The sequence below is a fragment of the Haematobia irritans genome, chromosome 1 (genome assembly GCF_050003625.1).
Source record: "Haematobia irritans isolate KBUSLIRL chromosome 1, ASM5000362v1, whole genome shotgun sequence".
In the NCBI taxonomy this organism is placed as follows: domain Eukaryota; kingdom Metazoa; phylum Arthropoda; class Insecta; order Diptera; family Muscidae; genus Haematobia; species Haematobia irritans.
Window position 1 is genome coordinate 103919662 of NC_134397.1, and position 25456 is coordinate 103945117.

Sequence of the window (25456 nt, forward strand, 5' to 3'; positions counted from 1 at the left end):
GTAAGCAAATTTTAGGGGCTTATAGCTTCAGATTACTGGTGGACCTGGAAAACGTTAACTTAAGCAGTCTGCTAATGTTTTTGGAACAATCTGGTTGGCTCAACAGAAGAAAATAATCGAGAAGGTTCAGCGGTTAAAACTAGAAGTGCCCATATGTAATAGGTACTTTTAGTTAATGGACTGAATAGTCTAAGTGAGCCTGAATCTTAATCGGGCTGCCACTCTAACCTAACCTTATATAAGAGAAATGCACAAATGCTATGCTAAGCAACATTATCGTTTGTATTTTAAGGACATTAAATCGTTGCCCTCACGACAAATTTTTTTCAGTGTACAAAGCAATTCACAATTCGAAATCAATGTTAATATTTCAATTGAGCTTTGAAATATGTGGAAAACCTGGCATAATGCTTAGATAAAACGCCGTTTTGTCCATATCTCAATAAAAACATGTCGAAAATAAAAAAGCTAAAAATCGCTAAAAGGGTCATGAAAAAAATCCAGAAATAAGCTAAATGCATTTTTTCTCCGCTAAACGACTTCAAAAAAAGCTAATCTAGCGGGATAAAAGCTAAATTGGCAACGCTGATCGTTACAAACACATATGTTAATACGTTAGAATATATTATGTTTGGGACATCAATGTATCTTAAATGTAATATGGGTTGATGTAAACATATATAAACATAGGAATTTCGGGTAAACTTATATATTTTGCTAAGATATCGCAATTCAAAGAGCGAGAGAATAGATAAAGAAATAAAGAAGAAAACCGGGAGAGTTGACGAAAAATATCATTAAACTCCTCTTGTGTGAGTGTCCTGCATTTTGTGTAAGGCGTAAGCGAATTTTAGGGGCATATACCTTTAGATTACTGGCGGTCCTGGAAAACGTAAACTTAAGCAGTCTACGAATGTTTTTGGAACAATCTGGTTTGTTCAGCAGAAGAAAATACAGAGAGAATAAAAACACAAGAAGACGAAAATTTCTCTTTTACAAAAACAAAAAATGTCAACCGTATAGATGTCGCACAATGCCTGCTGCGTTGGTATTACCGACGTTGCGGTCGACGCGCTGTTTTGATAAATTGTTTATGAAGGCACCGGCAGTTATAATTTCAAATTGTCTGCCAAAAAAATAAAAGATTTTAATGAAATGAAAAGATTTATATAAAAGAACATTTGTTATTACAAAGTAGGTTCTAAATCCTATTTTCCTTACGTTTCGTAAAGCCGGCAGAGAACTGAACTGGGTGACGCCGACGCAAATTGTATTTTATTTGAGAGAAGCGCCGACAAAAACTGCATGATACTAAAGAAAGTGTCCTCATGACTGCCACCTACTGACGCGGTTTCGCTTAACAGTTTCGTTCTCTTGTCTTTTCATTCTCTCTGGAAAATTATCGAGAAGATTCAGTGAGCCTGAAACTAAATAGGGCTGCCTCCTTAACTTAACCTAAAGATATCACCATAACACAGCGAGAATCACATGGGACCAATTGGTGCTTTTTGGGGACGAAAGCGTCTTAATTTGGGGACAAGACCCAGAATAATACAACACTGTTACCTACATCGGCATCGTAATCGATACACTCTCACAAAAAATCGCTTCTCTAACATATGTTCCAAATATATTTTGCAGGAAGCACATATATTATTGGATATTACCGAAACATTACTATGTTTGTTTTATGTAAAGCCTTTTGGAAGCATTTTGAGCCCAAAAATATTACATTCGTGGAAGAATTTTCTCCCAATGATTGTGATAAAAAAATATTTCTGCCTAATTGCATATTCCCTCATATATTTTTTACTTCCATGAGACTTTTAGTTCTTAGCACCTTTTTTCTGTAATACAAACAATGTTGAAGAAATTATTCAATTTTAGAAATTTGTTGAATTTTACCTTTCGCCTGCACGGAGAATCAAACCGAGGACCATACAGTTTGTAAGTCAACACACTATCCACTGGGCTACGTAGCTGTTATTGTCATCAATAGACAATTATCGTTATAAGTTATATTTATATAGAATAGTTTGCGGCGCCGACAAGCTGATGCAAACAAAACAATATTTAACAGAGACATACATTTGTTGGCCACGTGGAGCAATGGTTAGCGTGTCCGCCTTGCATGCAAAGGGTCGTGGGTTCAATCCCTGCTCGGACTGAACACCATTTTTTGTACATATATTCCAAAACTTCCGAAAAGATGTTTGACATTATATATTACTATATTAAATTTTTACAATAAATCATCGAAATGTAGGTTATTAAAGATTTACTGTCAGAAAAGAACAGTGATTGATATAAACGAAATGGACTGAGCTTTTGGATAAAATATTATTTTTTATTGCAAAAATAACAATTTTGTAACAAAAAATATTTTGGGTATAAAAGTTTGAAATTTTAGTAGAAATTCAAAAACTCTAACAAAAGAAGATTGTGAAGTCGAGTACAAAAATAAATAATTTTACAATATAGACATAACTTTATTTAGACATGAAATACAAATAAATATGAATTTTTATTAACGAATAATTTTGTACTTAATTTCATTTTAAACTTTAAGGCTTCTATTTAGTTGGCATTATCGCTCTATAATGGCCATATTTTCACGGTTTCTTTTCTTTAATAATTCATTTTAAAGAAAATAAAATTTTTCAATTGCTGCTTTAGATCATTCCCAAGTTATAATACTGATTGCCAACAATGTTATTATATTCTGCTTTACAGATTCAAGTTTTGTCGCTAAAATGAAAAATAATTTTAGCGAAAAAACTCGAACTTAATGCCCGCTTTAATTCTTGAAAGTGTCCGTCAACTGCTCTTGGACTACTTCCTAATAAAGAGGAATTATTCTTTATTTTTATACATTTTACTGTTTAATTTTTCACAGTTTCTCCCTTTTTTACATCTTACTGTCTCAACTCTAAAAAGAGTATAGTGCCCTTTCGTTATTTTTTATGAAGATCCCTTTGTAATTTTTAAATATCTGCCACAGTTTTTTTTTCTTTAATTTTCTTTGCCTGAATATTTTGACTTAATCGTCATACGTTCCGATTTCTTTTGACGAACCAAGAAAAAAATTGTGCCCATAATGCCAAAATGATAAACAAAATACATGTCAACACAACATAAAATGCTGCTCTCAAGGCAAACGCATATCCTGTTTTTCAAATTTCTATTCTCTTGGTTCCGAATTCTCTTTACTCCGAATACTCATTTTAATATTCAAATTAAATAATGTTTAGACTTAAGCGTATCACTTTTTTGTCGAAGCCTTATTAACATGCCAAGCGAATGGCCCAAACAAATGAACACATAAAACATTTTTCCGAAACAACTGCTCTATTTCTTTCTCTATACCCTCTCTCTCTCTGTCGCTCTCTGAATAAAATATCACAACATATATATGTACGAGTAAATTTATATATGTTTACATTCACATATATTATATTTACGAAACATTCCCAAACATACTACATATTAACATATGTGTCCCAAACATTTAATGCTAAGTTAGGAACATTACATTTTTGCACTTAAATATATTGTGTTTAAAAAATTCTACCCGAAACCCATTTTGTTATATCGGAACATATGAAACATATTTTTCTAATAGTGTACGTACGAGGAGTAAGTCAAAATATTCAGGAAAGTAACAAAATTAAAACAGTGAGAAATAGAGATCGAGACAGTAAAATGAAAAAAGTGGAAAAGGTGAAACATTAAACAGTGAGATGTACAAAAAAGTTTAGTTCTCTTTATTTAACCCTTTCGACCCCGAATTTTTATAGGTATCGCTAAAATTTTTTGTTTTATACTTTTTATACCCACCACCATAGAATGGTGACGGGGGTATAATAAGTTTGTCATTCCGTTTGTAACACATTGAAATATCGATTTCCGACTATATAAAGTATATATATTCTTGATCAGGGAGAAATTCTAAGACGATATAACGATGTCCGTCTGTCCGTCTGTCTGTCTGTCTGTTGTAATCACGCTACTGTCTTCAATAATGAAGCAATCGTGCTGAAATTTTGCACAAACTCGTCTTTTGTCTGCAGGCAGGTCAAGTTCGAAGATGGGCTATATCGGTCCAGGTTTTGATATAGTCCCCATATAAACCGACCTCCCGATTTTGGGCTTGGGCTTATAGAAATCGAAGTTTTTATCCAATTCGCCTGAAATTTGAAATCTAGAGGTATTTTATGACCATAAAGAGGTGTGCCGTAAATGGTGAGTATCGGTCCATGTTTTGGTATAGCCCCCATATAGACCAATCTCCCGATTTTACTTCTTGGGCTTATAGAAACCTCAGTTTTTATTCAATTTATCTGAAATTGGAAATCTAGAGGTATTGTAGGACCTCAAACACGTGTGCCAAAAATTGTGAGTATCGGTCCATATTTTGGTATAGCCCCCATTAGACCGATCTCCCGATTTTACTTCTTGGGCTTATAGAAACCGCAGTTTTTATTCAATTTACCTGAAATTGGAAATCTAGAGGTATTGTAGGACCACAAATACGTGTGCCAAAAATTGTGAGTATCGGTCCATGTTTTGGTATGGTCCCCATATAAAACGACCTCCCTATTTGGGGTCTTGGGCTTATAGAAACCGTGGTTTTTATCCAAATTGTCTGAAATTGGAAATCTAGAGGTATTTTAGGACCATAAAGAGGTGTGCCGAAAATGCTGAGTATCGGTCCATATTTTGGTATAGCCCCCATATAGACCGATTTCCCGATTTTAATTCTTGGGCTTCTAAAATCCGAAGTTTTTATCCTATTTGCCTGAAATTGGAAATCTAGAGGTATTTTCGTGTCATAGAGAGGTGTGCCGAAAACGGTGAGTATCGGTCCATATTTTAGTATAGGCCCCATAAGAACGATCTCCCGATTTAACTCCTTGGGTTTCTAGAAACCGTAGTTTTTATCTGATTTGCGAGAAATTGTAAATATTCTGGTATTTTAGGCTCACAAAAACGTGTATCGGATTAAGTTTTTATCGGTCCATTTGGTAATGCCTCCATATAGACCGACTTCACTTCTTGAGGGTGTAGAAGGCGCACTGATCATGAAAATTGCTTGAAACTCAATGTAAAATTTCCAGATTTTACTTCTGCAGATTTAAGATTTCAAATCAAGACGTTATTTTATAATTTTCTTGCACACTTACAAGAGATGTTAATGATTCCTCTAAAACTCAAACAAAAATGGTTCTTATAAATCCAGAATCTGATATTGTCCTCATAGGTGAAATCTTTAAATTTATCTTCGGGAAGTGTCCTCAAGTCCTCAAGCCCTCCTGAAATTTCAAAGGAAACCCTAATATTTGTTTCATGGTGGTGGGTATTTAAGATTCGGCCCGGCCGAACTTAGTGCTGTATATACTTGTTTTATTATAATCATGTTGATGTCATTTAAGAAGCGTTTATCCTAAATTTCGGGTCGCCACGCCCATTTGTTTGGGCGGTAGAAAATGTTGCCTGTGGGCAACCTTGGGCAATTGTGGCTATAAAAAGGTTTGTTTTGTAATTATAGACGTATTACGTTTTATTGGATTTTTTAATTTTTTTATTATTATTACAGTAAATATATACATAGATGTGCGCGTGAGTGATTTTTTTTTTTTTTATTATTTTCATCTATAGATTAAACCCTTACAGACTAACAGTAATATATTACATTATATACATATTGTTTGTTAATATATCAAGTATTTAATAATAATGTTATCTTTTTCTTTACATTGTATTTCTCTTCTGACAAATCAAGATAATAATAAAATTTATTGAATTCTTTACAAAGACGGCGAAGTGGATCGTTGTTTTCAAAGTTCGTTCGAAAGTATTCAATGTGGAGCAGTTCAAAGTTGCGGGTAGGTCTAAAGGGTACATTGAATGATATGCTGTTAATAAGGAAGTCAGATTTAAATCTTCCGTTAATTAAATCAACCATAAAACAGATATTCAGCATGGTACGTCTACTTTTCAGTGTAGGTAATTTGATGAGCGATAGTCTTTCTTTGTAAGACGGCAAGGTTTGAGGTGTCCAGTTATTCCGACGTAAACAAAACAGTAAAAATTGTTTCTGAACAGATTCAATACGATTGCAATGAATTTGGTACTGTGGGTCCCAAATTACAGATCCATATTCCAGGATAGGACGCACAAGTGAAGTATATAAGTTTCTTGTAACAAATGGGTCAGAAAATTCCTTACTCCAGCGCTTGACAAATCCAAATGATCCATAGGCCTTATTTACAGTCATAGAAATGTAAGATCTAAAATTTAGCATGCGATCCAAAAGTATTCCAAGATCTTTAAAGGATTCAACAGTTTCAAGCGTTGTGCCATTCAAGTTATAATTCGTGTCGATATAATTTAATCTATAAAAAGAGATATGCTTGCATTTCCTTATGTTCAGTTCCATCATATTTGATGAGCACCATCTGTACATGCTATTCAGATCAGATTGGAGTAAGGATTGGTCATCACTATTCCGAATAACCTTTATAATTTTAACATCGTCAGCATACATGAGAGAAGGTGTTCCACAAGGCAAATACTACAAATTGTGTACCATTCTTTAGATAACTTTCAAACCAGGATACCATTAATTCACTGAAGCCCATGCGATGCAGTTTGTACAGTAAGAGTGAATGGTTTACTTTGTCAAACGCCTTACTAAAATCAGTATAAATGACATCAGTCTGTAAACGATCTCTAAAGCCTTCATTAACCATTGTAGTCAATTCCAAGATATTTGTTATGGTCGAACAAGATTTACGGAAGCCGTGTTGTTTAGGCGATAGAAGAGAGGAGACTTGATGATTCAAACTATCAGAAATAATTTTCTCCAACAGTTTTGGAATAGCACTTAATTTAGCAATGCCTCTATAATTCGTAATATTTGACTTGCTTCCATTTTTAAATAGCGGAATGATAAATGAATTTTTCCACAACGTAGGAAAGTGACCTGTGCGCAAAGATTCATTAAACAGAAATGAAAGAGCAGTCGAAAGAGAATGAGCACAATATTTGAGGATGTTACTGGGAATCCCATCAGGGCCCGGGCGATATGAACATTTTATCTTTTCCATATAACTCATCACAATATCAGGAGAAATAAATGGAGTAGTGAATGTCGAATATTCCTGTATCTTATATGGGTACGCATCAGATTGCTTGAAATCCTTATGGCAGTAAGTTGTTGCAAAGAACTTTGAAAACAAATTACATATAGATTCATTATCATCCCCTTCAACAGCACCATAGTGAAGGGTTCTTGGATACACATTTGATTGACGGTTAGAATTAACAAATCTGTAAAATGACTTTGGATTAAGCTTCAGTTCATTTTTAATTTTCGATAAATAATTGTTATAGGATTGTTTATTCCACAGGTTGTATTCTGAACGAGCAATTGAGTAGTTTGCATAGTCAGTCACAGATCCAGATTTTTTATACTTTTTATAAAGTTTATTCTTTCTATTCTTCAAGTTACGTAATTTACTGTCATTCCAAGGTGGACCAGTGTGAGAAGTTATTCGAATTAATGGAACAGATTGGGCTATGAATGAATTCAAAGTTTCATAAAATGTATTTATTGATTCATCAAGATTTCTCGCTGGTAAGATTTTATTCCAATCCACATTTAATAGTAATGAGTTCAGTTTTTCATAATCAGTTCTATTAAAAGAGAATATTTTATCAGTTTTCAATACGAGTTTATTTCGCATAGATCTCGAAAAAGACATATTTATATCCATACAGACAGTGGGATGATGAACATCTTCAGGATTTACAACGGCATTGACGCGTGATAAAAACACATCTTTTAGTTCATTTGTAAAAAATAAATCAAGTAGTTTATTATTCGAATTTTGTATGTTGCTAATTTGAAAAAGACCATCTTTTAACAAGTATTCAACAAATTCAGATTGATATCCATTTCTTAGCATTGGTACGGAGTAATTCATTTCCTCACAATATTTCCATGTAATAGATGGAATGTTAAAATCACCAGACAAAACAATCAAATCAGAGGATCTCGCAGTAGATAGGACCGATTGGATAGCAGTCAAATGAGCATTATAAACATCGTTACAAGAACCAGGAGGAATATAGGAGCAAGTCACAAACAATGAATTATGGCCGCACCTTATTTTCACTCCTATATATTCAATTTGAAGTTCATTTGGAATATCAATTTTTGATGAAGCAAATTTCGAAGAAACAGCAATTAGGACGCCGCCACCAGATTTCTTCAAACCAGTTGTGCGGTCACATCTATAAATTTGGTACTTGTCGCATAAGATTTCAGTATTTAAGATATTACTTTGAAGCCAGGTTTCAGTAAATATAATCAAATCATAATCAAAGCCAAAGCTATCCGTATATAGGTTGCATAATTTTGTGTTAAGTCCCCTAACATTCTGATAAACTAAAGTAAAATTCGTATCAGACAGGGTTTTATTCAGTTTTTTGATTGCTCAACGGGACGTGCAGGTAAACGGGCAACTCTATCTCTAAAAACAAATTCATGCACCACAGCTCTGTAAGGCCAAAATTCCGGATTGACCACTGTGTCAAAAATGTCCTCAGGTACGAAAATTTTGAATGACGACTTGTTCCTCCTCTCTACAAATTGCAGTTTAGATACCTTAATGTCTACATTTGCATTCAGTTTTGATTTTATGTAGAAATGAATATCATCCTCAGTTGTTTCTGGAGCAAAACGGGCAGCAAAAATGGTTTTCATTGGGGGTAAGACCCTTAAAGGTTTTGGAGCTGAAACAGCAGGCGATTGATTTGTAGGTGTATTAAAAGGAGAAAAGAATGCATTAGTATCAGTTAACACAGTAGCTGGTGCCACTACTGTTCCAGTGTTCAGTGAATTCGAATGCGACGGGGTAATAATAATAGGTGGAATAGGTAAAGGTGCAGTTTCAGCGTTGTTAGTAGGAATGACAACAGTCTCTGAATCCTGAATATTATTATTGGCTTTAACTAGTGTCGGGGAAATTGTTTCAATCTCATTGTTAGATGAATTCTTGTTAGATTTAGATTTCTTCCTTTTTCTGGAATTTTCAGTTGGTGATTGTAACACTATGTCCAAGTTTGAAGAATTATCAAGAAGATTCTTATATTTTTTAAAGCGATCTGAGATCAAATCAAAATCCCTCGAAATATCATCAAGTCTGGCTCTACAGTTTTTAAAAAAGGTAAAAAACTCGCCATCAATATGTTTGCACTTTTCACAGCACCACCGCAGACCCTTATCATCACGTAAATTGTCAATTGTGCGTGCTGCTAATTTCGCACATTTTGAATGGTAACTTGCTGAACAAATCCAGCACGAAATCATTTGTTCATCCAATTTAGTGATACGACACGACGGTATAGGGCAAGCCATTTTTCAATTTTTCTTAATATGTCAAAGACAAGAATGTGGATGCAAATATATTTCCAACAATTTCGCAATGAATAAATATATGATTCAGACTTGAAATCAAAAGTGAAATTTAATACGTAAAATCCAAAGTATACTTCTAGGCATATACAAAATCAGAGTTGAGTTTAGGTTAGCAAATTCAGTACTTAGCTATTTCAACAACCAGTGATTAGTACTTAGCCTGATCAACAACCACAGAAAAACTTTTGAAGTGAGCTTTTATCAATCAAAACAGAAGGAGAACAGTGGAATGACGTTTCGCTGGCCAACACTATTGAGTGAGGAGTAAGCTGACGTTTCTAATTTGTGTACTCACAGGTCAAAGCGCCTTTTCTCTTTGTTTACAGAAACCTCGAAACAACAACAAAAACTGAAATATTTGTATTGCTTTCGATGGTTTGCAGTTTTATAAAACTTTATAAAAATACAGCTTCCAACACAAAACAGCTCAAACGAAATATGTCGAACAGAATGCAAAAGCTTTAGATCACGTTAAGCACCGGTTTTAGCACAAGTTAAGCGAGATATTCACAATGAAATTTTAATTTTAATTGGAGCAACTTGAAAACACGTCCAACAATGTAACAATGTTGACAACTTTCACCATAGGATTATGTATATTAACTTTGTCATTCCGTTTGTAACACATCGAAATATTTCTCTAAGACCCCATAAAGTTTAGTTAGTTAAAAAAAACTTCACACTTCACAGTGAATGGACGTGTTGTGTTGGTGCTCTCATTAAAAACTAATATTTTTGTAGAACTAACCCATAAAATATCTCAAAAAAGTAAAAATCATAAATATAGTGATTGTGCTTCAACTGATCTACAATATAATTAATAAAATACCTCAAAAACAGTTTTAATTTCTATAATAAAACATTAAAATCCATTTAATACACTGATGCCAATTCAGTGCAGCGGCTGTTGAAATGGTGGACATCCGTCCTATGATAAGCCCATATTAAATTCTTCGCTTCTGCGTCAATTTGGCACCACTTCCGGATCCAAAAAGAACATTTTCACTACTTTTTTGGCGACGCTTTTTTTCTGGGAAAGTGCTGTGTCTACCCCAACTTCCTACAAAATAACAGGTTGGCTGATAAGTCCCCGGTCTAACAAAGAAAAACACATTTTTTGTCAAAATTCGTTTTTATTATTCAGCCAACCTGTTACGTAGTATGGATACACCAATATCTTCTAGTAACAATTCACCGAAAATATTAAAATTAATTGAAATGAAATTTTCTAAACAAAATAAAATTATGATGGCAAGCATCGAACGATGTGTAAAGGAAAGTGTAAATGAAGCAGTTAAAGACATTCATGAAAAATTATTAAAAAAAAACAATGACTTTAATGAACTCTCTGAGAGAGTAAACAAGCTGGAAATGGCCCTTTTAAAGGCAAACGAATATGCAAATGAAATCAAAACATTAATATGGTTGAGCATCAAAACAACATCAACGTTTCTACAAATCTGCGCATTTATGGCATTCCGTATTACGAAGACGAACATTTAAAACAACTATTTGCCAACTTATGTTATACACTAAAGATCGATCAACCTTATATTAAATCAATTCGTCGTATCAAATGTAACAAGAACTCACGTCAACCAGATATATTATTGCAACTTTTAACACCACACGATAGAAACTTTATTTTGAGTACTATCGAAAATTATAAAAGGGAAAATAAATGCCACGTAACACTAAATTGCTTTGATTTTAATTCGAACCAACCTTGTTACATTAATGAAGATTTAACTAGAAAAAATTTTCATATTTTTCAATTGGCAATAAAACACAAAAAAAGTAAACGTCTCTCTGCAGTTTACTCTATGCGGGGACTTGTTTATGTCAAAGGCATGGGGAGTAATCGATCTGTGCGAATCGAGTCAGAAAATGCTCTCAATTCTTTTCTGTCAGATTGCGATATGCCAGCAATGGAGTTACTACATAATTTTTTAATTAATGCTCCAAAAATATTTTTTACTACAATTATTATATTATTATTTAAATATATATTTAATCGTTATAAAAAACTTTATTATAAATTATTTTACTCAACATTATGTTTGTACATCTCCTTTTTATACAAACTCAGCATTGATAAATATGCTTATGTGATAAAACTACGTTACTTTTTGCACTGTGATAAATTACCTGTGATAATGAATTTTAATGTCCTGTGAATAGTTATAGTTTCAAAGACAATACTTACAATATGGTTAGAGTTGTAATGAAGCAAAAATCTGGTCTCAAAATTGTTCGCTTGAACGCCCAAAGTTTAAATAATAAGTTGGACGAATTTAGATTTATATTCGTATCTTCTGGCGTGTATTTAATCTGCGTTTCTGAAACCTGGTTCAGTCCAACTATCTCTGATTCGATTTACCAGCTTGATGGATATCAACTCCTACGGGTAGATAGGAAAACGCACGCTGGAGGTGTATGTGTTTACATAATTCTCTTTACTCCGAATACTCATTTTAATATTCAAAGTAAATAATATTTAGACTTAAGCGTATCACTTTTTTGTCGAAGCCTTATTAACATGCCAAGCGAGTGGCCAAAACAAATGAACACATAAAACATTTTTCCGAAACAACTGATTGTATGATATGTATGTTTCACAGAAAAAAAGTGGAAAAGTTGAAACATTAAACAGTGAGATGTACAAAAAAGTTTACTACCTCTTTATTTAACTCTTTCGATCCCGAATTTTTATAGGTATCGCTAAAAATTTTTTTATACTTTTTTTTTTATAATTTAATTGATGTCATTTAAGAAGCGTCTATCCAAAATTTCGGGTCGCCACGTCAATTTGTTTGGGCGGTAGAGAATGTTGCCTGTGGGCAACCTTGGGCAATTGTGGCATAAAATGGTTTGTTTTGTAATTATAGACGTATTACGTTTTATTGGATTTTTTAAATTTTTTGTTATTATTATAGTAAATATATACTTAGATGTGAAATTTCACTTACGCTCACGGACATTCATGATTAAATATGTGTACTGGCGCCACGTTCATGCAAATTCACGAAATGAAAAGTCATACTCATGCACGCTTATGCCGCACGTCCCTGCATGATTCATCACAATTTTCGCAATTCACGACAAATCTCGTGATTCAGGAAAATTTTCGGAACACGACAATTGGCGTGAATCACGACAAATCTCAGGACTCGCTGCAATTACTGGTCAGTAAGTAACGACAAATTTTTGTTTTGTCGCGTTCACGCACATTCACGACATTTAGTTTAATTTTCATTCACGGCTTCTCGTGAGGCACGCGTGATTCACGAAAAAGTTTTGTTTTTTGTTTTGGACACACGCCATTTTAATTGGTAATAAAAAAAAAACACAAAGTATAACAAAAACACCAATATCGGCGCTCAAACTAGTCCACCAGTATAAAGTCAAGTAGACCGATATATATGGCTGCCCCCTTATAAGATTCCTCCCCAGCACTGCAGATATGTCTTCCACATCAACGCCACATTCCTCGTCACTGGGACATCCCAATCAAAGATCAAAATTTGTTCAATATCACTAAAAAAAATTCTCACCTCTTATTTTTTTTTTTGAGATTTGACTTATATTTTATTTGATATATACTACAACAGATTTAATAAAAACTTTCAATATTTTTGTTGTAAAAAATTTCATTTATTAAAACCGTTTTCCAAATTCGCAAATATTTTTTTTGAGGCCGTGCGTCAAATCATCGATTTGAGTGCAGTTGGCTGGATTTGTTTTAAGCGTGCTTCCTCTTTCTTTTTTTGGCATCATATCAGTCCCTTGATATGGGGTCTGCAGTGTAGACTCTGCACTCCCTCATAGAAAATTCTTAGTTCCGCAAAGAAAGTATCACAATCTTAGATACTGAAAAGCATTTTTCGTTTTTCGAACTAAGTGCTGCCATTATATTAAAAACTGACATTTGAAATCACAAGATGAAAAATGCAAACCGCTTCTTTTAGTTGAAAAACAATATATGGTGGATATGGTCTTAAACTATCGTTTTAGTTTTTACGAAAATTGATTTATTTCATGATATCATTTTCTCTGCGTGTTGGCTACTTGAGGATTAAAAACTTATAAATGCTTCCTGTTTCTAAAATTTCAGTGCAGAAGTCTAATTGAACCAACAAGAAATTTGGAAAGATCGCGAGATAGAAGTGTGAGATCATTGCGCATAAGTAAACCAGATGAACTAAAGTTGTTACTGACAGAGATTTGGACGCAGACAAAAACGCTTTGCAAACAACCTCATCTAAGAAACACATCCTTGACGTGTGGAATTCAATTTTGTTTAACAACTAGGTTTGTGTTATTATACGTGTATTAAATAAGTTATAAAACTAAAAAACAATTTCTAATTTTAGTTATTACACTTTAATGGTATGGTTTCCAGAGCTATTCCATAGATTTGACGACTATGAACGAGCGAATCCCGGGGTAGACGCATCAGTATGTGATGTATCGTCTGTTGTATCCAATACGTAAGTTTTAATTCTAGAAATAATAATACTAAACTATTTAAGTGTTAAATCATCGTTAACTTCAAAGGAACTGATTTTCATAAGGACATTTGTCTATGACAGAAATTACCTAAGTACCAATACATCAGGACAAATAAAACGTAATTTAAAATGCAATCGAAGTGGTGAAACACCATGTTTAAAAGTATATGATTGTATGATTAAGAATCCGAAATACATACCATAAACGGCACTAGCAGAACAATGTGCAATAGAAAAGCATGAGCAGTCTGACGATTTTAGCATTTTTAATGCTAAATTTAGCAAAATGTTTTTAGCATTTTTTACTTGTTACCAATTGTAAATTAGCAATCCAATTTAGCAAATTTCAAATATGTTAGTACTTATAACGGTAATAAGTTCGTTCATTTTTTGTGATATTAGGAAGGAATGGTGTGAAATCCTCTGTTTGGCATACCAATGCAGCGTTACCGTTGTGCCACTTTAGTGGCAAATTTGCCACCTTTTTTGGTCGGTGCCACTTTTGTGCCACTAAATGTGATACTTTTTACGATTTTGTGCCACTTTTCCAATAAGTGCCAATTTTTTTAAAGTTTACATTTTATGGCTAGTTATCATCATAAATATCTTATTCAACCGTCGAACTGAACGGACGTGTTTTCTAATAGCGGAGTATTTCATCGTAATAAGTACTTATTACGAATTTCACGTGTGGTGGAAATAGTAAACCACCATGCAGCGAAATTCAAAGTCATCCACTGGGTTGCTAACTTCAGGGCCCAGTGGACGGGTAACGACTGAAGTTATAAATTTGGGCAGCGACCAAGAGTCAGGCCCAATTAGTCGACCTGTAGACGGGTCGACTGGCGGTGACACTTTGGCAAGTCAAACCTTTTGCCTCAGTTGCAAAAGACAGCCTTGTGATGGCTATTATTAATAAAGGAGCATTGGACGGTATGATTCCAAGGCAAAAATGGGGAGAAATTGAGAACGCGATGTCTGGTGTCTACTCAGAGGTTCGAAAAAAGTTTCCCGGTCCAAGTCCTCGACGGCAAGATGCTGGATGGTATCAAGGACGATATAAGTTAATAGCTTTTGCGGACCAGAGGTCTATGGATTGTTTTAAAGCTGCATTGATGCTAATTGGTGAAGTTTGGGAAGGAGCTGCTGCTGCATGGATACTGGTAAACCCTCCTGATCCTGAGTCAATACTAGAGAGACTAAAAGAATGTAACCCAGATCTTCCAACCGCCGATTGGAAGGTTGGTCGTTTGGATGACGTGGATGGACCAAGACGACATGCGGTGTTTATATTAAACATAGAGTCGCTGCCACATCTAGCCCAGACCCAAGGACGTGTAAGTTATGGCTTTCATGATATCCATATGAAAGATAATGGTCTTTGTGTAAATCCTGCAAAGACAGAAGTAGTCATGTACTGCAAAGATCGCAAAAGTCCCACGGTTAGGCCCATTTCCTTAGGGGGTACTGAAATTCCTTTTGGTGAGTGTGCAAAATACCTTGGCGTTATTTTGGACAGGAAGCTCAATTTTAGGCTTAATATTGAAGAGAAGGCGAGAAAAGCCACGGTAGCTTTGTACTCGTGCAAAAAGGCAATAGGAAAAAAGTGGGAACTAAAACCAAAAATTGTGCATTGGCTATACACGGCAGTAGTTAGACCTATAATGCTATATGGTGTTGCAGTTTGGTGGCCGGCACTTCAGAAACCGACTTGTTTAGATAAAGTGCAGCGTATGGCGAGCTTATGTATCTCAGGAGCAGTTAGTAAGAAAGGAACAGACTCCCTTAATGTCATGCTACATCTATTGCCTTTAGACATTTTGGCCAAACAGTCAGCTGCAACAACGGCTGTGCGGTTGCGCGAGCTATCGCTGTGGTCGGAAAAAATGTACGGGCATAGTTCGGTCATCAAAGTAATGCCAGATGTGCCTAACGTAGTGGATTACACCCTGGCAAAACCACTTTTCGACCAAAAGTTTGAAACTCTAATTCCCAACAGTGAGGCGTGGTGTACACAGACCCCAGGGAATAAAAGATATATAGATTGCTATACTGATGGCTCCAAATTGAACTGACAAGTGGGGTTCGGAGTATATTCTAAAGATCTGGAAATTCGAATAGCTAAAAGATTACCTAATCACTGTAGTGTTTTTCAGGCTGAAATATTGGCAATAAGAGAGGTGGTGAATTGGCTCTAATGTTCCAACAAATATTGGCATTAATATATACTCAGACAGTCAACCTGCAATAAAATCCTTAGACTCTGTTTTCCTTAACGGCCATAGACTGCCGCAAATCTCTCAACGAGATGGCTGAGCAGTACAATATTCACCTAATATGGGTGCCTGGCCATAGGAACATACCGGGGAACTGCGAAGCAGATGTGTTAGCAAGGCTAGGAACTACCTTACATATTCCAGGGGAACTAGAATCTGTTGGTATGCCTCTGGCCACCTGCAAGCTCTTACTGTGTGAGAAGGCTGTTATGATGGCCAATATTCGATGGGAGAATTGCAAGGGTTGTAACGACACCAAGCAAATATGGCCCCATTTAAACTTAAAGCGCACACTAGATATGCTAGTGTTCTCAAGGCGTCAGGTAGCACTCCTGATATCTGCTATAATGGGTCGCTGCCTGATAGGCGAATTTGCAAAAACTATAGGTTAGGTTAGGTTAGGTTAAAGTGGCAGCCCGATTAAGATTCAGGCTCACTTAGACTATTCAGTCCATTGTGATACCACATTAACTAAAAGTACCTATTACATATGGGCACTTCTAGTTTTAACCGCTGAACCTTCTTGATTATTTTTCTTTGTTGAACCAACTAGATTGTTCCAAAAACATTAGCAGACTGCTTAAGTTAACGTTTTCCAGATCCCCCAGTAATCTGAAGCTATATGCTCCTAAAAGTTGCTTGCGCTTTACACAAAATGCAGGACACTCACACAAGAGGTGTTTAATTGATTCTTTTTCCTCCGCATCATGACAGCTCATACAATAGTCATTATACTTCGCGCCAATAGTTTTTGCAAAATCGCCTATCAGGCAGCGCCCCGTTATAGCAGATATCAGGAGTGATATCTGACGTCTCGAGAACATTAGCATATCTAGTGTGCGGTTTAAGTTTAAATGGGGCCATATTTGCTTGGTGTCGTTACAACCCTTGCAATTCTCCCATCTAACATTTGCCATCATAACAGCCTTCTCACGCAGCATGAGCTTGCAGGTAGCTAGGGGCATACCAACAAATTCTAGTTCCCCTGGAATATGTAAGGTAGTCCTTAGCCTTGCCAACTCATCCGCTTCGCAGTTCCCCGGTATGTTCCTATGGCCAGGCACCCATATTAGGTGAATATTGTACTGCTCAGCCATCTCATTGAGAGATTTGCGGCAGTCGATGGCCGTTGACTGTCTGAGTATATATTAATGCCCACATTTTTTGGAACATTACTTCTCAGCCAATTCGCCACCTCTCTTATTGCTAATATTTCAGCCTGAAAAACACTACAGTGATTAGGTAATCTTTTCGCTATTCGAAGTTCCAGATCATTAGAATATACTCCGAACCCCACTTGTCCATCCAATTTGGAGCCATCAGTGTAGAAATCTATATATTCTTTATTCCCCGGGGTATGTGTGCACCACGCCTCAATGTTGGGGATTAGAGTCTCAAACTTTTTGTCGAAAAGTGGAGAGCCTACGTATACAAGAGAGAATAAAAACTTGCATTAACACAAAGGAGGATAAAGACAATACAAAGCTACATTATTCAGTTGCAATAGTTTAAAGTGTTCAGTTCTGCGATATTAGTATAAGGGGTTTCACTGCAATAATTTTACTTATTATTATTAATTATTATTAAAATGTGTGTCGTGATGTCCAGTTTTATATTAATTAATAAAAAAACGTAAAACTAATTGTAAGTAGAGCTTATTATACACATCATAGAAGAATGTAAAAATTGTGCAATTTTGTCTCTAGGATTTTCAATAAACACTCCTGATGAAGTTGGAAAGAACCAACGAAACGTTGAGTAAAATATGAAATAAATTAGTTTTATTTAATTCATAAAATGACCATCTGACCAAAGAGCCCAGTTGAACAACTATAATAATAGAAAAGTGGACTCGCCAAAGTGTAATCCACTACGTTAGGCACATCTGGCATTATTTTGAGGACAGAACTGTGACCGTAACCTTTTTCCGACCCAGCGATAGCTCGCGCAACCGCACAGCTGTTGTTGCAGCTGACTGTTTGGCCAAAATGTCTAAAGGCAATAGATGCAGCATGACATTAGGGGAATTTGTTCCTGTCTTGCTGAATACGCCTGAAATACACAAACACGCCATACGCTGAACTTTATCTAAACAAGTCGGTTTCTGAAGTGCCGGCCACCAGACTACAACACCATATAGCATTATAGGTCTAACCACTGCCGTGTATAGCCAATGCACAATTTTTGGTTTTAGTCCCCACTTTTTTCCTATTGCCTTTTTGCACGAGTACAAAGCTACAGTTGCCTTTCTCGCCCTTTCTTCAATATTAAGCTTAAAGTTCAGCTTCCTGTCCAAAATAACGCCAAGGTATTTTGCACAATCACCAAAGGGAATTTCAATACCCCCTAAGGAAATAGGCCTAACCGTGGGAGTTTTGCGATCTTTGCAGTACATGACTAATTCTGTCTTTGCAGGATTTACCCCAAGACCATTGTCTTTCGCCCATTTCTCAGTCATCCGGAGGGCCCTCTGAATAATATCTCTGATTGTGGATGGGAATTTTCCCCTGACTGCCAGAGCCACATCATCTGCGTATGCCACCACTTTTATCCTTTCTTTTTCTAGAGTAACCAGAAGGCTATTTATAGCAACATTCCAAAGAAGAGGTGATAGAACTCCTCCTTGGGGAGTGCCTCTGTTCACATACCTTTGTATGTTCGCTTGTCCTAATGTGGCTGAAATACGTCTCTTCATTAGCAGTTCGTCTAACAGCCTGAGTATACATGGATCAACATTCAGAGTTGTCAGTCCATTTAATATCGAGCTCGGATGGACATTATTGAACGCCCCTTCGATGTCTAGAAACGCCACGATTGTGTATTCTTTGACAGATAGTGAGCTTTCAATAAAGCTGACTAGTTCATGTAGTGCGGTCTCAGTAGACCTGCCCTTCGAGTATGCATGCTGTCGTTTCGAGAACAAACTTGAATCGATGCTAGTTCTAAGATAGATATCTATCATCCTCTCCAGAGTCTTAAGTAGGAATGAGGATAAGCTGATTGGTCGGAAATCCTTCGCCCTCGAGTGAGTGGCTTTTCCCGCTTTAGGTATGAAACGACTTTTGTTTCCCTCCACTTTCCTGGGATATATGATAAGTTGATACATCCTTTATATATCACCGACAACCGGGGGATAATTTTGTCAGTTACAGCTTGTAACTCCGCCGGAGTAATTCCATCAGGTCCGGGGGATTTGAAAGCTATTTAGCGCCCATCTTATTCTAGTTTCCGATGCAATTTCCTCGACAGGAAACGACCGCTGAGCAACTGTGGCACCGCCAGTACATGGTTCAACCGTCTGATTTCCAGGAAAATGTGTGTCCAATAGTACCTCCAGCGTCTCCTCACTGGACGTTGTCCAATTGCCCTCCGATGTTTTAATGAAACCTGGAGCGAAGCTCGTGGATGCTAGAACCTTCCGTAGTCTGGAAGCCTCGGACGTATTCTCAATACTGCTGTAGTAATCATTCCAAGAGTTATGCTGAGCCTTTCTCAGTTCTCGCTTGTATCCTCTCAGATTCTTCTCGTAAGCGTCCCAGTCCTCAGGGGCTCTGGTGGACTTTGCCTTGTTAAAGAGCTTACTGCAGGATTTCCTCATATTACTTAATTCCGTAGACCACCACGGTGGTCGATGTTCCCCCCTTGGCTTTCCTCTAGGGCATGCAGCTTTCAGTGAGATGTTGAAGGCCTTAGTAATCCGCTCCACTGCGTGTTCGATATCTTGCACATTTCTCATATTTGTCTCTGTTATTTCCGGTATCATCATATTGAACGATTCCCTATACCTATTCCAGTCAGCTTTCCTAACATTTGGCGGAAATATGGTCTTGGTGATATGAACATCAAATTTGAAACTGATGTAGCGATGATCTGAGAAGCTGTGTTCACTTAAAACCTGCCACTCAGATATCATTTCATTCAGTTCTTGCGAGGCCAAGGTGATGTCGAAAACCTCTTGCCTGTTTTTAGTGACAAAGGTTGGGGCATCTCCCTTGTTGCAAACTACCAGATTAGTACGCAAAATAAACTCTATTAGCGACTCTCCCCTTGCATTAGTATCACTACTTCCCCATATACTATGATGTGCATTCGCATCGCATCCCATAATGAGTTTCGTCTTTGTTTTCAGTGACTCCTCCACTAAGGTCTTAACGGCATATGGAGGCATCTCCCTGTCATGTCCCATGTAGACCGAAGATACCCAATATTTGCATTTGGCTATTTCTAAACTGGCAACGACAGTGTCTGTATTGCACATTGAAGGAAGCAGAAACAAGTTGAGATCGTTTTTAGCAATTATACAGGCTCGATTTACATCATTACCAGGATACTGCAATAGTTTGAACCCCGGAGTACTTAATTCACATATTTTGTTTCTATAAACATATGGTTCTTGAATAAGAACTATATCTATGTCCCCTTTCATCAGGAGAACTTTTAAGGCAGCACATGCAGCCTTACAATGATGAAGATTTATCTGGAGGATCCGTAGGACCATCGAGATTTTCAACAACCGTCACATCAGCCGCTTCAATCGAGTCATCAAGAATGTTCTCTTCAGAGATCTCGGTGACTCTCGCAATAACCATAGGTTCAACTTTGGTGAGTTCTGAGGCAATAGAAACCTCCTCTCGCATACGGTGTCTATCCATGTCTTCAACTTTGGTATCTCCCTCGACTTCGCAAGAGGATCCGCTTACTTCTGATTCAGAAAGAGGATTGTCCATTTCTGAATCCTTTAGCTGATCGTTTTTATATACCTTCATTTGGATATAATGAAAGCCATAACATACACGGCCCTGGGACTTTGCTAGATGTGGCAAAGACTGAGTGTTCAATATAAACACTGCATGCCGTCTTGGTCCATCCACTTCATCCAAACGGCCAACCTTCCAATCAGCTGTTGGAAGATCTGGATTGCATCGTTTCAGTCTATTTAAAATAGATTCAGGGTCAGAAGGGTTTGCAGGTATCCACGCATGTGCTCTAGGTCTAGCCGGTATGTCTTTCTTCTCGACTAACTCTAGAGCAGCTCCTTCCCAAACTTCACCAATTAGTATCAGAGCAGCTTTAAAACATTCTATAGACCTCTGGTCCTCAAATGCGACTAGCTTAAATCGTCCTTGATACCAACCAGCCTCTTGGTGTCGAGGATCTGGGCCGGGAAACTTTTCCAGCACCTGTGAGTAGACGACAGACAGAGCATTCTCAATTTCCCCCCATTTTTGCTTTGGAACCATACCGTCCAATGCTTTATTAATGATAGCCATCACAAGGCTGTCTTTAGCAACTGAGTCAAACGATCTTTGATCCCTTTTGGAGGATGGCAGCTCATCCGGCGATCGTTCCCTTTTTCCAGTCTCAAGAATTCCTTGAGCCCATTTTAAGGAATCGCTTTGTTTAGTCGACAGCGTGCTTGGGTCGACTGATCCTAACTTCTTTAGGATAAACAAAGCATTTCTGCGTTCCTTGAATCTCTTTCGTGAGGGATTACCTCCTTTTGATGTCGTTACCTTAGAAAAAGTTCGACTTGTCATAGTGTCGCCACCTGTCGACCCGTCTACAGGTCGACTAATTGGGCCTAACACTTGGTCATTGCCCAGATTTATAACTCCAGTCGATACCCGTCCACTGGGCCCTGAAGTTAGCAACCCAGTGGATGACTTGGAATTTCGCTGCATGGTGGCTTAATATCCCACCACACTTGAAATTCTTAGTAGGTACCTATTACGATGAGTTTATCCACGTGAAAAACACGTCCGTTCCGTTCGACGGTTGAATAGACTATAGGTGCGAAGTATAATGGCTATTGTATAAGCTGTCATGATGTGGAGGAAAAGGAATAAATTAAACACCTCTTGTGTGAGTGTCCTGCTTTTTGTGTAAGGCGTAAGCGAATTTTAGGAGCATATAGCTTTAGATTACTGGCGGACCTGGAAAACGTTAACTTAAGCAGTTTGTTAATGTTTTTGGAGCAATCTGGTTGGTTCCACAAAAGTAAATAATAGAGAAGGTTCAGTGGTTAAGACTAGAAGTGCCCATATGTAATAGGTACTTTTAGTTAAATGTGGTATCACAATGGACTGAATAGTCTAAGTGAGCCTGAAATTTAATCGGGCTGCCACTTTAACCTAACCTAACCTATCATCATAAAGAGATGTGTTGTTAAGAAAATTGAATATTGAGCACCAACAATAAACAGCTTTCGTCCATTAATTCCTATTATTACGTGATCAGTTATGATTCAATTTATTTGGTAAACCGTAATTTGAATATGTTTGATAAAAATGAAAATGTTTAAGGTTAGTATTGCGACCGCAGGGAATAATTGATGATGGATCACATAAGGACTCAGTTCCAATTCTACAGACTATATTACTCAAACTGAATACACAATGAATGTACAGTATATAAGCATCTCATTAGAGAAAAGATAAAGATCCAAAATGCACTTTCAATACCAACGAGATTTATCTTAAATTTTTAGTTTATATTAACAAAAGTATGAATACCTTTAACAAAACATTCCAACGCGAATCCTTCTAATTGTTTATATATTTAACAAAAAATATTCTATTACAAATATACATATAATTTGTAAAAATGTTTGTAAAAAAGTAATTTAGCAGATATCGACTATAAAAATTCTTTGTATCAAAAAAATTAAGAAAATATAGATAGGCCACAAAACCAAGTCACAAATTATTTCAGAAAATACTATATGATATTTGAGGGCGTCACCCAGTTCAGTTCTCTGCCGGCTTTACGAAACGTAAGGAAAATAGGATTTAGAACCTACTTTGTAATAACAAATGTTCTTTTATATAAATCTTTTCATTCTATTAAATTTTTTGGCAGACAATAACTTTCGATGCCTTTATCAAGAATTTATCAAAACAGCGCTTCGACCGCAACGTCGGTAATACTGCTGCACGCATTGTGCGACATCGATACGTCAACCGTATTTTGTTGTTTTTTTAGAAGAGCGCTTTTCGTTCTCCTGTGTTTTTAACCAAACAAAATATTGCTTATATTCTATATTTTGAAGGCCCCAATTGGTTATTTCAAGCTTTTTAAACATTTGTTTACGTGCAGCAACCCTATAGGAAACTGAGCTAACTTTTAGCTAGCTATGTGAAATCCTATTCAGTTTTAACACGTGTTGTCATTATAACAAGTCATTATAACAAGACGTTTTTCTCACACGTTTAATGGTATTTCTCAGTGCCTTCTCCCATAGACATTATAATACATAGATGAGCCATGGGTTTCAAACTATGTTTGACAGTTCCGAAGATTAAGAATAAACGACAAAAATAAGAGCGCGCTTACAATCTCTTTTGTTTTCCTTTTTGTAATTTGCCAATTTTACACAAAATTAGACCGTTTATGATGCACCAGAGGATTTATAAATAAATTAATATATTAAAAGTTCATATTGGAACAAAAAATTGTGACCAAAACCGCGAAAATACGAAATTGAATTTTGAGCAGCATTGCTCTTTATGAACAACACAAAAGCAAATGCACGAAAATTAATGTTTGAGACTGACTCTTTACGAAAAAATCAAAACGAAATGTCAGAAAATTAATTTTTGGAACTGACACATTTTTTTTAAAGAAAATAGTGGATCATCTATGTATTATAATGTCTATGCCTTCCCCGAACCACGTCGAATTGTATCTGTAAAATGTAAACAATACTCTATATAAAAAAGAAAAAGGGAATAATAGATTTCATTTCTATCATACCTATTAAAACATCGGTTTACTATTTAAACTGTTTTATTGTCAGTTTATCACGTATTCCTTTAATATTGCCGTCATTTTCTTATTTTCATCAATACTAATATAAACACAAAATATCCATGGCAACTACAAAAAAACGATGAAAAAATTGAACATTTAATTTCGGTTGCTCACTTCTGCATCAGCTTTGAGTGAGCTAATAATCATTCTCCATCTTTATTTTTCTTTGTAATCCCTCACTCTCTCTTTCTACACAATTGCTTATATGCAATTTCTAAAAAATGTATGTCCCAAACATAATATGTCCCAACATATTAACATATATGTCGCAAAGACTTTATAGCAGTTTATTTAGAAAGAAGATGTGAGATTGGCTGCTGAGAACATCAAACCATTTACGGTGCTAGGTCCATACGTTTCATGTATCGAACCAAACGCGTATACGACAAGTATTGACATAACATTAAAATGCAAATAAAAACAAAATTAAGTACAGGGAAATGTAATTTTCTTAAACGGAAAATTTATTTATTTTTTTTTTTTTTGCCTAAAATTTAACATTATTTCATTAAGAAGATTAAGTTTTTCATTTAAAAAATAAAAATAATAATAAAAAAAAAAACAAATAACAAAATTACAAACATGTATGCAACATTTGGTGTGACGTAGGCCAATTTCCCATCTTCTTATCTCTATTGTTTTTGGTTTACATTTTCAAGCCATACCGCCGTAGCATGAAGGTTTTGTTAGGTTTGTTCGGCGAAACGCTGATGTTTTACATGTTCTATAAAAATTCAAGCCATTTGAAATCGAATTCGCATATTTGTGCAGACCTTTAATTGATATACACGCATAAATACACCCTCATAAAAATCGCTTGTCTAACATATGTCCAAACATATTTTGCAGGAAGCACATATAATATTGGATATTACCGAAACATTATTATATTTGTTTTACGTGAACATATTATGTAGCATTTTGAGCCCAAAAATAGTATATGCTTGGAAGAATTTTGTCCCAAAGAAGACTGCTCAAAAAATTTTATTTCTGCCTAATTGCATATTCCCTCATATCTTTCTCACTTCCACAAGATTTTTTAATTCATAGCACCTTTTTCTGTAATACAAACAATGTTGAAAAAATTATTCAATTTTATAAATTTGTTAAATTTTGCCTTTCGCCTGGACAGGGAATCGAACCGAGGACCATACAGTTTGTAAGCAAACGCGCTATCCACTAGGCTACGTAGCTGTTAGAGCCGCCAAATGAGTAGCTGACTACCAAAAACATTTTGGTTCAAGCATATATATTTTCAGGATTGGCCCATACAAAATATTGTTTGTATTGTTCAAACATATTATGTTGCACCTTAGGGCATACACAGGTAGAAACAAATTTTAGTGACATTTTCTTTGTGTGGATATATTGAAGGG

General features: G+C 35.9%; 1 protein-coding gene across 13 annotated transcripts in view; it reads left to right on the forward strand.

Annotated features, from left to right (window-relative positions):
* The window catches only part of LOC142221528 (synaptic vesicle glycoprotein 2B-like), a 935546-nt gene that overhangs the window by 588454 nt on the left and 321636 nt on the right, over nucleotides 1-25456 (forward strand). For all 13 annotated transcript variants that reach the window (XR_012718091.1, XR_012718090.1, XR_012718092.1 and 10 more), the window contains 2 exons: nucleotides 13599-13795; nucleotides 13858-13974. Coding sequence is in view for 10 of the 13 variants with exons in the window: in XM_075291289.1 (XP_075147404.1) it covers nucleotides 13599-13795; nucleotides 13858-13974 (314 nt within the window). In the remaining 3 variants the exon portion in view is untranslated. The remainder of the gene's footprint in view (nucleotides 1-13598; nucleotides 13796-13857; nucleotides 13975-25456) is intronic.